Here is a 15,891-nt window from a genome sequence, read left to right on the forward strand (position 1 = left end):
TGACTTTCCAAAACAAAAGTTAAATTTAAAGCCATTTGTTTGCACAAAACCCTTCAGTGGTTTCCATCTCAGTTGGAGTAAAAAGCACACTAATGGCCTTACAGGATCTGACCCCTCTCATCTCTTCAACCTCTTCTTGGTTTTCGCTCCTCCTCATTCACCATGTTCCAGTTTCATTGGCCACTAGCTGTGCCTTCAACACCGTCAGCTTCCACCTTGGGTCTTAGCCCTTACACCGTCTGCCTGGTATGCTCTTTTCCCAAATCTCCATATGGCTTATGCCCTCTCCTTCATGTTTTTGCTCAAATGTTGCTTTGTGTATGAGCTCTACTCTTTTTACCCTTTTGAAAATTACAAAATACTTGTCATATCACTCCTTATCCTTTGTCCTTTTAACAATGCCTTTTTTATTGTTTTAGGTCAGGAGTGATAAGACATTTGTACTTTACTTATCTCTTCACTAGTGCATAAGCTCCACAAAACAGGCATTTTTACCTATTAATAAGTAATGCTGTCACTGTCTAGAAGAAAGCCAGGTACCAGCTATCCTTTCAGTAAATGCTTGAATAAGTGAATTCACTTGAACCTGATAATGCAAGAGAACATTTTTCATCTGTTCCAAAGTGTTCCTTAAAATTATGAAAGTGATTTGTGCTTGTCAGGCCCTCAGTCAATAGGCAAGAGATCCAGGCTCTGTTACTGTGAGTCAAACCATATTGTGAAACCTGTATTCCCAGGTGCCATGCCACCAACTCTGCCTTTTCTCTCACTGACCGCCTGATCCGTGTCATCTGGATGACAGTGTTGTTTCTAGGAATTTGATTTTGCTCTGCTTATTATCTCCAGGAATATTTGTTTGAGTTTTAGGTTAGACTTAGGATGGGATAGAATTTCCTTCCACGTCTCTTCTGTCTGGAGCCTCTGTCCTCCTTAGATTTAAGGATTATCAAATATTTTCTTTGAAATAGTCTGTAGTAGACTTTGGTATTTCATTTAACTCACTAACCAAAGACCCAGCATAAATACAGTGTCCCTCTTTGTGTATGTGTGTGTCCTGTTGCTGTAATAGTCCCCATTACTTGAGCTGCTTTTGGCCCACCACGTGTGTATACACTTCTCTCCCAGCAAAAAACTTCCTGTAGTATTTTGTAGGACTTTAGGACCTCTGATTTCATACCGAATACTAAGTATTCAATTTTATTATGAGTTAATTTGGTTTCTTTTTGTTTTTCTTTAGAACTAAAGGTGGTCCACAAATTGCTTATGAACGCAGCTTTAGGTGGAAACTTGCTCACTTCCGTTATTTGTGCCAGGTACTACAGTGGTAAATAAATCTTATACTCAAAATAATTTAGTCTTATCTTTATACAATACATATACTATAACTTAGATGATATTATGATATTGTTTTTGTTTTTAGTCTAATGCACTACCCAGTCATGTAAAGATCAATGTGTCCCGGCAGACATTGTTTGAAGATTCCTTCCAACAGGTAAGGAGGATTTTAGCAGAATAAAATACTATTTGTCTCATTGTATTCTGTACATCTAAAGAAAGTTAGGGTTTTAGAGATTTTTAAACCACCCAGAACACAGCTATAATAATAATGACTGCCACCGCCACTTACTGAGTGCCTTTTTTTTTTTTTTAATAGAGATGGAATTTTGCCATGTTACCCAGGTTCTCGAACTCTGGGCTCAAGTGATCCACCCACCTTGGCCTCCTAAAGTGCTGGGATTACAGGCTTGAGCCACTGCATCTGGCCTGAGTGCCCATTTTAATAATAGTTATACTAAACCCTACCATAAACTGAGTGAATTATCATTTGTAAAACACCGGCATCTTACATTTCTCATTTTATTTCATTCGTCCTCACAGTATCCCTTTGAGATAGCTCTTATTGTATCTCCATGTTATAGGTGAAGGTACTGAGACTGAGAGACAATCATTCTATCATGAATTTAGATGTGTATTTACTAAAATAAAGCCTAAACAGCTTTTGGAATGAGTTGATTCTTGTTTCGACACTTAATACTTGGCTAAGAATTTATTACCTCAAAGTTTTGATAATGCTATCAAATTAAAATTAAATTGGTAGATACTGTATTCCAGCTGAGTATTCCTTTAATAACTGTTTATTCTCACCTTTACGTTTCTGTTTAAATGTGATCTCAGAGAGACCTTCTCTGAGCTTACTATTTTAAGATGGCAGTCCTGCTCTTCTCTCTCACAGTCACATTCCAGCCATTTATGGTGCTTTATTCTTTTTCATAACCACCCAACATAGTGTATTTTGTCTTCCTTACTAGAATGTGACTCCATGAGAGCAGAGACTATTGGTTTACTGCTGTTCTGCCTAGTACCTAGAATAGTGCCTTTGCACATAGAGGGTATTCAATAAATATTTGATGAGCGAATAAATGAATGCAGTATTTCTACCTTTCTTGAATCATCTGCAGAATATTTAAGGATAAATAATCCAAATACTGTATTGTCAGTCTTTTTCCGATGGAGAATTTTTCATAATGAGACGTCTTGTTCCCCCTCTAGTATCACAGTGATGAACCAAATTTTGCTGTGTACTCAGGCATACAGGGACTTTTATTTATACTTTGTACAAGCCAGAATGGAGTAATGATACTCTGAGCCCCAAGAGAATTTCAAGCCATAGCTTAATTTTACTATTGGATTTTAAGCATAATACTTAAACTATTATCAAGTTGATTTTTTTCTTTTGAGTTAATAAATTCTTGGCAAACTAAGTGTAAATAGGTCAACCTCTGTTTGGGTTGATTTTAGTAAGTGTACATCTGAATTCATAGAAGACTTTATTTTGCTTTTTACCCTGTCTTGGTAAGAATCATGGTCTATTTAATGTATAACACTGAGCCCATGACTGCCCTAAAGGAGGCATGCTGGTGAGCTATGCTCCAACCCAGACCTGCCAGTCTTGCTCTGGTCCTGACATATGTGTGAAATGTAATTTATTTCTATCCAAAAGTAAAGCCTACTTGCTAGTAACCTTGATGTAAGCTATTAAAGATTATGAAAATTTGGTATAGGTATTGTTTTTAAGTTATACTAGCCTGTGAATAAATTCATCATTGTATAAATAATTAGTCATTATAGCTGAGTTTCTTTCCTACTGAGAAATGGAATGTTCGGTATAAGCAGGATGCAGAACAAAGTCTTTTGCCTCTAAGTGCTGCTAGTCAGAAAAATTTACAAGTCACATGTTGAAAGATTTTGGTACGGTTTGGGGAAACCAGCAGGGGAGATAATATTTTTAACCTTAAAAGCCTTTTGTGTCAAGCTCTTCCTGTCTTGACGTTAACCCAAAGTAGAACTATCATTTAATACCAGAAGGGGGAAAGAGTATAGTTGACCCTTAAACAACACAGGAGCTAGGAGTGCTGACCCCTTGCACAGTTGAAAAACCACATATAACTTGACCCAAAAACTGAACTACTAATACCTATCATTGACTGGAAGCGTTACCAATAACATAAAGAATCAGTTAACACATATTTTGTATGATATATGTATTATATACTGTATTCTTAAAGTAAGCTAGAGAAAAGAAAATGTTTTTTAGAAAATCATAAGGAAGATAAAATACACTATTCATTAAGTAGAAGTGGATCATCATAAAGGTCTTCATTTTCATTGTCTTCACATTGGATAGGCTGAGGAGGAGGAAGAGGACTTGACCTTGCTTTCTCAGGGTTGGCAGAGGCTGAAGAAAATTCAAGTATAAGTGGACCTGTGCAGTCACCATGTTGACATAAATTCATGTTGTTTACGGGTCAACTGTATGTGAAAGTGAGTCAGGAAAAGCTTAAGAGATTGATATGTATGTCTTTATCTAGTTTGTGAAACAAACCAGTTCATCTCTTCAGTTAAAAGCATTGTATAAGATAAGGAAATCTGTTATTTTGAAAATACAGTTTAAATTTAAATTGTTTTGAAAGGAACTTGTACTGCATGTATTTAATATTCATGTTTTTGTTTTTAATTAGATTATGGCATTAAAACCCTATGACTTGAGGAGGCGCTTATATGTAATATTTAGAGGAGAAGAAGGACTTGATTATGGTGGCCTAGCGAGGTAAAATAAAAAACACATATCTGCCTTGAAATAAGTGTATCTCATATGCAGGGAAAGTATTCTTGAAAACATATGTGTGAATATATTGTATTAAATTTTTGAATTAACAATCCAGAATTTTTCTCAAAAATACACAAGGTAACCATTATTATTATTACTTATCTTGGTTATCATTCTATACATCTTCTTTACATATGTGTAAATTCGTATATATGTGTATTATATATTTGCTGCTTTTTTAACAATCATACAAGTGTACAAAATGCAGGATCTGATTTTGGTTTTTTAATGTAGTGTGGACATCTTTCTATGTTAGCATATATATATGTGTGTACATATATGTGTGTGTGTATATATATATACAGTGAGTGAGTGAATTTATTTCTTTTTTCTTCCTTTTTTTAAAAAAATTTTTAAAGGCTGGGTGCAGTGGCTCACGCCAGCAATCCCAGCACTTTGGGAGGCCAAGGCAGGCGGATCTTGAGGTCAGGAGACCGAGACCATCCTGGCTAACATAGTGAAACCCCATCTCTACTAAAAATACAAAAAATTACTCTGGAGGCTGAGGCAGGAGAATGGCGTGAACCTGGGAGGTGGAGCTTGCAGTGAACTGAGATCACGCCACTGCACTCCAGCCTGGGCAACAGAGCAAGACTCCATCTCAAAAAAAAAAGAAAGTTTTTAAAGCTTTTTGTACAGATGAGGGTCTCATAATTTTGCCTAGGCTGGCCTCGAACTCTTGGGCTCAGGAGATTCCCCTCACCTTGGTCTCCCAAAGTACTGAGATTACAGTTGTGAGGCACAGCACTCAGTCTGAATATTTTCTTTTTTAAAAATGTCTGTGTAATATTCTGTTGTATGGGAATATCATAATTAATGGATTAGTATGCATACATTCTTATTTTTTGCTATTGTAACATCATATGTTGGTTTTATATTTATGTTTTTAGTCTAATCTGAGTCTCTTTCGGGAATGTTTTCTACATTCACTAAATATATTGTTAACAGTAGACACTTGTGAAGCAGTATGGGTGGAAAATCCTTTCTTTTTATTTTTTTTATTTTGTCCCTTATTTGTTCTGCCCCAGCCTAATTTGGCAACAATCTATTGTTTAGCAAAACATTTTGATTAAATCTTTCTAAAGAATTCAAACTTGCTTTTCATAAAAACAACTCGTTTTTTGAACTCATTTTAGAGGTGCACAGAATTACAAAATCACAGTTTTAACACAGCTGGCAAAAAGAGATACAGAATCAAGTACAACTGGTGGGAACAGATATGTGATAATATATGTGGAATTATCAGAGTTTTGTTTATATTAGCATATTTCCTCATTACAACATCATTAGACTTTTCCAGAAACAAAACACTGCCTATCACAATAAATGTTCATATTGCATCTATTGTGAGTTTATCTCAATTTCAGAAATGTTCAGACATAAGAAAGGTACATCTTAGAAATGAAGAAGTATGGTATGTTTACAATGTGTCTTTATTAACATTTACATTCTTGTCTGAGCCCTTATTTGCCTCAACTATTTTGGTCTAAGTTTTATATTTTGATGGTTTTAATGAATATAGCCAGTTCCTCCATAACATGATTTTTTATTCCTAAATTTTTTATTTAATTCGTGTATTGGCAGGTTAGATTCATCAAATGGTTTATTAAAGAGTTTACAGGGTTGATATATTCCTACAGTCTTTGCATAATGTTCTCTGTTGCTTTTACATATAAACAACAATTTCACTAGATATAAATTTCTCACACACTTGTTTTTCTAATACTCAGACATTGCTTTACTGTTTTCTAGCATTGAATGTTAGTACTGTGAAGTGTGAGGCCAGCCCCTTGTAGGAACCTTATTTTTCCTCTGGGTGCCCACACAGTCCTTTTTCTTGAAGTTCAATAATTTCACTGTTGATTGTTTTGTATCTTTTTTTAGGAATGTGTTAAGATCTTCCTTAATGTCAGGGAAGTTTTCTTCTATTATGTCTTTGAATATTTTTTCTGTTCCGTTTGTTCCATTTTTCTTCAGGAACATCAGTCATGGGTATGTGGAATCTCCTTTGTCAGTCTTACATGTCTGTCATCTTTTCTCTGATCATTTTTATCTTTGTGCTTTTCCATTTTACTTTGATTTTTCTCAAGCCTATCCTCATGTCACTGTTTGCAGTACTGCCCTACGTTTTGCTGCTTCTAATGTGGTTTTTCTTCATTAGTGGTTTTACTGTTTTCTTCATTTTCTTCTTTAGGCTCTGCTAGTTCATCTGTTGTCTCATAATTTTTTCAACCTCTTGTGTCTCTTCAGTTTATTTGAGAGTATTGAGAAGAATATGTTGAAAGTTAATTCTTCTGCCTCTTGCTAGTTAGGAATTTTTCTTCCTTTTCTGCTAGCATCAGGGGAAAGTTTAGATGCCATGTTTTAGCCATTCTTCTTTTGAATTGATTCAGTTTCCTCTGGGCTGTTGTTTGCTAAAAATTTTCTGAAGCATCTGGAGGATTTATTCCTAGTTTTTATACATGTGTCTAAACACACTCTCACTAGACCTGCTCCGTCCTCTTACCTGGGGCACGTCTTACTTCAGCCTCATCATAGGGGGACGTCACTTGGTTCAACTACTACTATGTTACAACTGGACTTAGTTTTAAGAATTGGTGTTTACCATTTCTAGTTGATTTTGTTTAGGGACTCCCTTCTCTACCCTTCAGGCAGTATCAGCGATTGTGTTTTAAAAGTTTTAGAAAAGCATTTATTAACAGACTGCCAGACCAGATCTAGCCTACATAGAGGTGGCCCTCATTGTGATTTTATAGTTTTTAAATTACTTGATGACATTTGAAAATCATTAGCTTATGCTTAAGAATGAAGATTTCTGACTTCTCTTTAAAACACTCAGCCCACAATCCTGCCTTCTCACATGGCGTCAGTGGGCTGAATCAGAGTCACTGTTTCCCCTATAGGTTAGCATATGCTCTGTTTCACTGCAGTGTCTACCGCTGCCCAGTTGTCTGAGGACTACGATAATATGCCTAGAAATTCTTCTTCCTTAACACCGATAATTTAGCAGGGATGTAAGGAATGGAGGATTGTGGCTAAGCAGAGAATGTGAGAGAAGGAAGCCCCTTGTACTCACAGATAATTGTAAGCATTTGAGTTTGGAACCCTTCTTTAGAAGACATTGCTATTGAAAAGAATCTTTTAGAGATTGGGTTTATCTTGTAATACCTTTATCTAGTTGAAGATTTTGTATATTGGACTTTAAAATGGGTGGTAAAAGGTTAGAGATTGCTTATCATATTTAAAGATTCAACCTTTTAAATGTTAGTTTCCTTTTTAATGCAGTGACAATAAAGTTAAAACTGTTCTATAGCAGCAGTGCTGTGTATCTCAGTATCACCTGCGAATGTATATTAAAACCTATTGTATATATGTCCTGGAGTGCTTGTAAGAGTTAAGAATACAAAAAATACATGGCTTTTGCCTTTGAGAAACTTATAGTCTGATGAATGGGGCAAGTCATGTGCATAAAAATGAATTAATATTGTGAGATTGTTACCACAGAGTATTCAGTGACTGATATTAATACATATACACTGGAAATTGCTTCAAAAAATTGTTGAAGTGGGATTTAAGCTGAGTTGAAGTTGAGGAGACATATCCAAGCAAAAGTGTGGCATACAAATAAGCATGTTATATCTGTATGAGGATCAGTGAATTTGTAGTTTGGCCATATCGAAACTAGCAGGTAACTTAAAATGGAGAGCCAGATCATAGAAGAACATGGATGGAGGGCTGAGGAATTGGGCAGTGGAGTTCTTAAAGACTATTGAGCCAGAGGTATGATGTATATATGAGTATATTTAAGATCTGTTTTTAAATTCACATATTAATGCTAAAAAATAACCTTGACTTACTTTCTTATAGAGAATGGTTTTTCTTGCTTTCACATGAAGTTTTGAACCCAATGTATTGCTTATTTGAGTATGCGGGCAAGAACAACTATTGTCTGCAGATAAATCCAGCATCAACCATTAATCCAGACCATCTTTCATACTTCTGTTTCATTGGTCGTTTTATTGCCATGGTGAGTTCTTGACTTTATTGTTTTTATTTATTTAAATTCGTTACAAATGTATTAGAGAAGTCTTTTTTTTAAAAAAAAAGATAAGCATTATATTTGCTATTCACAAATTTTATTACCAAGAAAGTTTCCCTGGAGAGTATAAAAATACATTTTTTGAGTACCTGTATAAAATCAAGATTATGAATATGAAGATTATGTTTATACAGCCACTTAGTCTTTAAAAGTCCTTTCATTTTTAAAATTAAAACTCATTTATAATATGACTACTTTTATTTATTTATTTTTAATAGAAAAAATTTTAATTCTTTTGAGACAGGATCACACTCTGTTCCCAGGCTGGAGTGCAGTGGCATGATCTCAGCACAACTTCCCCCTTGCGGATTCAAACGATCCTCCTACCTCTGCCTCCCAAGTAGCTGAGACTACAGGCTCATGCCACCATGCCAGCTAATTTTTTTGTAGTTTTAGTGGAGATGGGGTTTCGTTATATTGCCCAGGCTGGTCTCAAACTCCTGGGCTTGAGTGATCCACCTGTCTTGGCCTCCCAAAGTGCTCAGAATACAAATGTGAGCCACCACTCCTAGCCTGCTTTTCAATACAAGGAAAATCTTAGCTATCTAATAATTGTATTTGATTGTTTTTGGAATTTTTAGAGCTTTGCAGAAGCCTTTATGGAACTATTGTCTTTTGGGAAGTGTTTGTATTTATTTATTTACCTATTTATTTGCACTTTATTACCTATTAATTCATTCAGCAAAAATTTATTGACAGCCTACTGTAATGCCAGGCACTGTTCTAGGCTCCAGAGATGAAAAGAATACACAGTCCCTGTTCTTGGGGACCTAAATTCCATTAGATAGAAACAAATAATCAATAGATATATTCTGAAGGAAAGAATGTGTTGCTTTTTTTATATGGTTAGAGGAAGCCTCACTGATGGATGACACATGAACAGAAATTGAAGAAAGCTAGGGACTGAATTATGCAGATATCTTGAAGACTATTCTAAGCTTAGGGAACAGCAAGACAAAGGCTCTAATGCGGGAGTGCATTCTTGATTGAGAAAGAGACCAGTATAGTTGCAGCAGAGGATATGAGAGAGAATGTAGTAGGAGATGAGATTGAGAGATGCTGTGTTGGGACCTTTAGGAAATTCATGTAAGAGTTGGGTAGGGCAATGAGTGACATGATCTAACTAACATGATCTGACTTAAATTTTATTAAGCTTGCTTTACCGGCATGTAGAAGACAGACTATAATTGGGGGCGTAGGAAAACATGGATAGAAACAGGAAAATCATTTGTAACAATCCAGGCGAAAGATAATAGTGGCTTGGACTTGTGTCTTCTAGCAGTGGAGGAAGTGAGAAGTGGTTTGGATTCTGGGTATATTGCAAAGTTAGAACTAACAGTTTTCTGACAGATTAGATGCAGGGTGTGAGAGAGAGTCAAGTATGGCAACAATACTTATGGCCAGCTTGTCTGGTTGCAAATTTTGGGGGTGGGAGAAATCAAGAATATTTAGGTTTGGCTTGTTAAGTTTGAAGTAGACATCCAAATGGAGATGTAAAAGAGATAGTTGGAGGTATAAGTCTGGCAATGAAAGGATATTTAGTTTGGAGATAGGCATTTGGGAATTCTTGGCACACAGAGAGTATTAAAAGGCAATATGATTGTTTACAGAGTGAGTATGGATGAAGAAGTTGTTCAAGGACAATTATAAGTCAGGGAGATAAGTAACCAGCAAAAGTTCTGAGGTAGTAGAATCAAATAGGAGTGGTCCCCAGAGGACAAGGGAAGAAGGAAGTGTGTTTCAAGAAGGAAGACATGATCAGCCCTGTCATATGTTACTGATAGGCTGAGCAAGATGAAGCCTGCGATTTGACCATTGTATCTGCAAAGGTGAAGGTTATTCATGAGTGGTAGGGTGGAAAGACTGATGAGAGTAAAATCAAGAGAGAATGGAGGGAGAGTGGATACAGCAAATATAAACAAGGAATCGTAGAGAATTGGTCACTAACTAGAAATGCTTATGGAGTCGAAATGGGAGGAGAATAAAACATTTGTATTGCTGATAGTGATGACTAAATATCTTAGTCTGTTTTGTGTTGCTATAAAAGAATACTAGAGGATGGATAATTTATAAAGAAAAGGCGTTTGTTTGACTGTGCAGGCTGTACAAGAAGCATGTTGCCAGCATCTGTTTCTGGTGAGGGCCTCAGGCTGCTTCCACTCATGGCAGAAGGAGAGGCAGCGTGGATGAAAGTCACATGATGAGAGAGGAAGCAAGGGTGGGGAGGAAGTGCCACACTCTTGTTAACAACCAGCTCTGTAGGGAACTAATAGAGTGAGAACTCACCAGGGCATTAATCTCTTCATTGCAAGTCAAATTTCTTTGTTTTTCTGGTTTAATTTTAGAATCGGGGGGTACATGTGCAGGTTTGTTAAAAAGGTATATTGTATGATGCTGAGATTTGGGGTGTGATTGAATCCATCACGCTCAGGTAGTGAGCATAGTACCCAATAGGTAGTTTTTCAGCCCTTGCCTTCCTCCCTCTCTCCCTCCCATAGTAATCCCCAGGTGTCTATTTTTCCCATCTTTATGTCCATGTGTGCCCAATGCTGAGCTCCCACCTGTATGTAAGAACATGTAGGATTCGGTAGTTGACTTGAGAAAATGGCCTCCATCTGCATCTGTGTTATTGCAAAGGATATGATTTCATTCTCTCTATGGCTGAATAGTATTCCATGGTGCTTATGTACCACATCTTCTTTATTCAGTCCACCACTGATGGGCACCTGGATTTATTCTGTCTTTGCTATTGTGAGTAGCGCTGTGGCAAATGTACAGTGCATGCGTCCTTTGGTAGCACAATTTATTTTCCTCTGGATATCTATACCCAGTAACTGTATTGCTGATTCTTATGGTGGTTCAACTCCTAGTTCATTGAGAAATTTCCAACCTGCTTTTCAAAGTGGCTGAACTAATTTACATTCTGAACAAAGTATATGTCTCTTCTTTTTCTGCAGCCTTGCCAACATCTATTATTTTTTAATGTTTTAACAAAAGCCATTCTGACTGGTATGATGGTATGAGATGGTGTCGCATTGTGGTTTTGATTTGCATTTCTCTGATGACTAGTGATGTTGAGCATTTTTTCATGTATTTGTTGGCTGCTTATATGTCTTTTATTTTATTTTTTTGAGACAGAGTCTTACTCTGTCACCCAGGCTGGAATGCAGTGGCATGATCCCAGCTCACTGCAACCTCTGCCTTCTGGGTTCAAGCAATTCTCCTGCCTCAACCTCCTGAGTAGCTGGGACCACAGGCGTGCACCACCAAACTCAGCTAATTTTTGTATTTTTAATAGAGATGGGGTTTCACCATGTTGACTGGGCCAGTCTCGAACTCCTAACCTCAGGTGATCCACCCACCTCAGCCTCCCAAAGTGCTGGGATTACAGGTGTGAGCCACCACACCCAGCAGCTGCTTATATATCTTCTTTTGAGAAGTGTCTTTTTATTCTTGCCCACTTTTTAATGGGGTTCTTTTTTCTTGTTGATTTGCTTACGTTCTTTATGAATTCTGGATATTAGACCTTTGTTGGATCCATAGTTTATGAATATTTTCTCCCATTCTGTAGGTTAGTTTACTCCCTCTCTTGCTGTGCAGAAGCTCTTTAGTTCAACTATGTCCTATTTATCAATTTTTGTTTTTGTTGCAATTCTTTTGAGGACTTAGAAGTTTTTTTCTCAAGGCTAATATCAAGAGGGCATTTCCTAGGTTTTCTTCTAGGATTTTAATAGTATTAGGTCTTACATTTAAGTATTTAGTCCATCTTGAGTTAATTTTTGTGTATAATGAGAGGTAGCACTCTAGTTTCATTCTTCTGTATGAAGAAGCCAGCTGGGGGATCACATTTCAACATGAGATTTGGAGGAGAGAAACATCTAAACGATACTACCAAGTTAGAGGATAAAGAATTTGATAAAGTCAGAATATCAGGAATATGAGAGCAATGGACTTGAGTTGGAGAGAGGAAGAGATTTATTTAGCACACATACTAGTTGATAGAAAGATTATCTGTAATAAGATTATATGCATTCAGATGCTAGTAGTGAGCAGATATAGTAGAACACACAAAAGTTCTCTTGTGGTTGCTTCTGTTTCCTCTGTGAAATAGGAAGTAAGATCATCAACTCAGAATAAGGAGCAGGGAGAAGTAAGTATTTGAGGAAAGAGGAGTAGGAATGAAATAGTCATCTAGGAAAGTGGGAGAGTGAATGCAGTAGGGAAATGTGATTACCAGGAAACAAACCAGTGATGAAATATGACTGTTGGTCATGGAAGAGTCAGCTTGGTTGTTTATGCATTTCTAGCACGTTCCATTGCCTAGGTACAGACATTGAGTAACCTGAGAGTTGAATTTAGCTGCACTTGGGATTTTGCTAGAATACACTGGCGGAGGTAGGGTTTGAAGGGAGTTATTTTATTTTATTATTTGAGACAGAGTCTTGCTCTGTCACCTAGGCTGGAGTGCAGTGGTGTGATCTTGGCTCTCTGCAACTTCCACCTCCCAGGTTCATGCAGTTCTCCTGCCTCATTCCCCTGAGTAGCTGGGATTACAGGTGCGTGCCACCATGCCCCTCTGATTTTTTGTATTTTTAGTAAGGACAGGGTTTCACTGTGTTAGCCAGGATGGTCTTGATCTCCTGACCTCATGATCCACCTGCCTCAGCCTCCCAAAGTGCTGGGATTACAGGTGTGAGCCACCGCGCCCCACCTTGAAGGTAGTTATTTTAATGATTGACTATGGAATCTAAACTGAGTAAGGGAAGACATAACTTCATGAGGGGGCTAAGGTAGTATTAATAGCTTCAGTGGATTTTTTTAGTTCCCCCACATTGCTGGGAGTCTGGGGCTTCCTGGGTTGGCTGTTGTGAATAGGAGCAAAGGCACAGTGAGGTTAGTCCTAAAAGCCTCACATGCAACAGTGAGAGTAAGAAAGGAACGGGGGAGCTGCCTTTTCAGGTGCACAGGGCCCTTTTCTATTTCGTTATCCAATTAGGTTAATTCAATTTATAAAACATTTAGGAAGATTGAGGCAGGGTATGGTAACAGAAGTCTTGTATCATCCTATACAGTTTTTGATATATGTTATATAGCTGTATGTATAAAATAGATTTTGTTTTAACTTTGTTTTTCATACCTAGCATTTTATATAATATTTTAGTTTTCATGATTTATGCCATTCACTTACTGAATGCTTTGTTTACTTGTAAAGTCTCATGATTTTTCCGTTATCATTGTTCTCTAAGAAATTGTTATTTTGCAAATTTTAAATAAAATTTTTCATTTTTCTTTGCAGGCACTATTTCATGGAAAGTTTATCGATACTGGTTTCTCTTTACCATTCTACAAGCGTATGTTAAGTAAAAAACTTACTATTAAGGATTTGGAATCTATTGATACTGAATTTTATAACTCCCTTATCTGGATAAGGTTTGAAGATTTTGTTTTGCAATGTTATTTTTTTGAAACTCATTTTGTTTCATTTTGTTAATTAGTGTATATATATTTATTTCACCCAGAGATAACAACATTGAAGAATGTGGCTTAGAAATGTACTTTTCTGTTGACATGGAGATTTTGGGAAAAGTTACTTCACATGACCTGAAATTGGGAGGTTCCAATATTCTGGTGACTGAGGAGAACAAAGATGAATATATTGGGTAAGGCGATATACCTTATTAAGCTTAATTTCTAGAACACTTCAGAACTAAATCCTTTCTCTGTACCCTTAATTTCATCCCCTTTTCATGCCTTTGGGAAGTTCTTCTCACCAGTACCAGTGCTCTTGAAAAAAGAGAATGTATGTTGCTTCATTTTCCCACTGCCATTTGCTGTAACCATTCTACCATTTCCCTTTCCATGTCATTTTCCCTTTTTTAACTTAGGCTTTTAAATAGTGCTCACCATAGCCTCTTTCTTGAAACTCAGTGTTTTCTTGAATTCCATGATCCTATGTCATACTGATTTTCCTTACATTCTCTTGTTTTAAAATTTTGTTTTCAGAGAGGGTTTCACTCTGTCGCTCAGGTTGTAGTAGTGGCGTGGTTGACCACTGAGCTCAAGCTATTCTCCTGCCTTAGTCTCCTGAGTAGCTAGTACTGCAGGCTTATACTACTATTCCCAGCTAATTTAAAACAATGGTGTTTTTGTTTTTGTTTTTGTTTTTGTAAAGACAGGGTCTCACTGTATTGCCCAGGCTGGTCTCAAACTCTTGGCCTCAAGTCATCCTCCTTCCTCAGCCTCCCAAAATGCTGGGATTACAGGCATGAGTCACCACTCCTGGTCACTTGCGCTTTTTTAATGGCAGTTCTCTAAATCTCCTATTTCCTAAATGTAGGCATTTTTCCAAGATTTTATTTCAACCTGCTTATCTAAATATTCTGCTAACATAGCTTCAATTTTCTGTTAAAGTTATATCTGAACTTTAGAAATAATTTCCATTTGCCAACCAGGTAAATCCAGACATTTTCAGGAAAGAACCAGGCAGTAAACTTGTTAGGCTTACAGGCCACATTTCTTATTGCAACTACTCACCTCTGTGGTATAGTGTAAAGGTAACCATAGACAGTGTATAGATGTGTGGCTGTGTTCCAGTAAAACACTTGTAGACACTGAAATTTGATTTTGTATGATTTTCATATCCCAAAATACTTTTAATATTTTTCAGTCATTTTTTTAAAATATAAAAACTATTCTTAGCTCAAATGCTGGACAAAAATCCAGATGATTAGGCCCACGGGCCATAATTTGCCAACCCATCGTAAAATGTCATGGGTCTAAAATCAAACTTTTCATTTTTCCTAGATATTTTCTCCTACTGATGTCTTCTATGAATAATACTACCATTTTCACCCTCTTAGATGCTAGCTGTCATCTCTGTCTCTTTCAGATTTTTTTTTTTTTAATTTGTTTTGAAAATGGGATTGGATTATACACATTACTCTGTATCTTAATTTTTTTGTCTTAAGGACGGTACAGTTAAATCTAGCTCATTTTTTAATAGCTAGGTAAACTGGGGTGGTTTTTTTCCTGTATTTTTCAGCTATTCCTGTCAATAGAGATCATTTAGGTTGTGTCCAGTTTGGGCCACTGCAAACAAGACAGCAGAAAACTTCCTTGAGCATGAATCCATACATCCTGCTACTTGTTTTGTGGGCTAGATTTTTAAAAAGTGAAGTTACTTGGTCAAAAAGTATCTAATAGATATTGCTATGTGGCTTTTGTAAAATGTCACAGCCATTCTTTTTTCCCTTCTTGTAAATTGCTATGGCCTTTCAAATTTACATCCTTAGTGTCTCTGCTTACCAACTTCAGTGTACCCTTCTTAGCTTGACATTCTTGGCCTCTTCTTTTTCTGCTAAACCAGTCATCTCTGAGTGAGAGAAATTAGCAATAGCTGATTTTCTTCTTTTGTACCTTTGTACTCTGTTAGATATTTTTGTTTTGCTTTGTTCTGCAGTGTGCATTTATTACACTAGTTGGAAAAAAACAGTAACACTAGATTTTGAGGAAAATATATTCACAAAGATCATGCATAAGGCACTGGACTTTTTTCTTATTTGTTAAGCCTGAGCCTTCCACAAAGTCCAACAAAAATAAGTACCACAACCTGCGTGGTTAAAAA

The 15,891-nt window shown here is 36.6% G+C and overlaps 1 protein-coding gene across 3 annotated transcripts in view; it reads left to right on the top strand.

Moving 5' to 3' along the window:
- Positions 1–15,891, top strand: part of WWP1 (WW domain containing E3 ubiquitin protein ligase 1) — a 122,287-nt gene that overhangs the window by 87,948 nt on the left and 18,448 nt on the right. For all 3 annotated transcript variants that reach the window (XM_008001017.3, XM_008001020.3, XM_008001019.3), the window contains 6 exons: positions 1,238–1,313; positions 1,421–1,492; positions 4,020–4,108; positions 8,036–8,195; positions 13,564–13,697; positions 13,787–13,927. In XM_008001017.3, coding sequence (XP_007999208.1) covers positions 1,238–1,313; positions 1,421–1,492; positions 4,020–4,108; positions 8,036–8,195; positions 13,564–13,697; positions 13,787–13,927 — 672 coding nt within the window. The remainder of the gene's footprint in view (positions 1–1,237; positions 1,314–1,420; positions 1,493–4,019; positions 4,109–8,035; positions 8,196–13,563; positions 13,698–13,786; positions 13,928–15,891) is intronic.

Source organism: Chlorocebus sabaeus, chromosome 8, assembly GCF_047675955.1.
Source record: "Chlorocebus sabaeus isolate Y175 chromosome 8, mChlSab1.0.hap1, whole genome shotgun sequence".
In the NCBI taxonomy this organism is placed as follows: domain Eukaryota; kingdom Metazoa; phylum Chordata; class Mammalia; order Primates; family Cercopithecidae; genus Chlorocebus; species Chlorocebus sabaeus.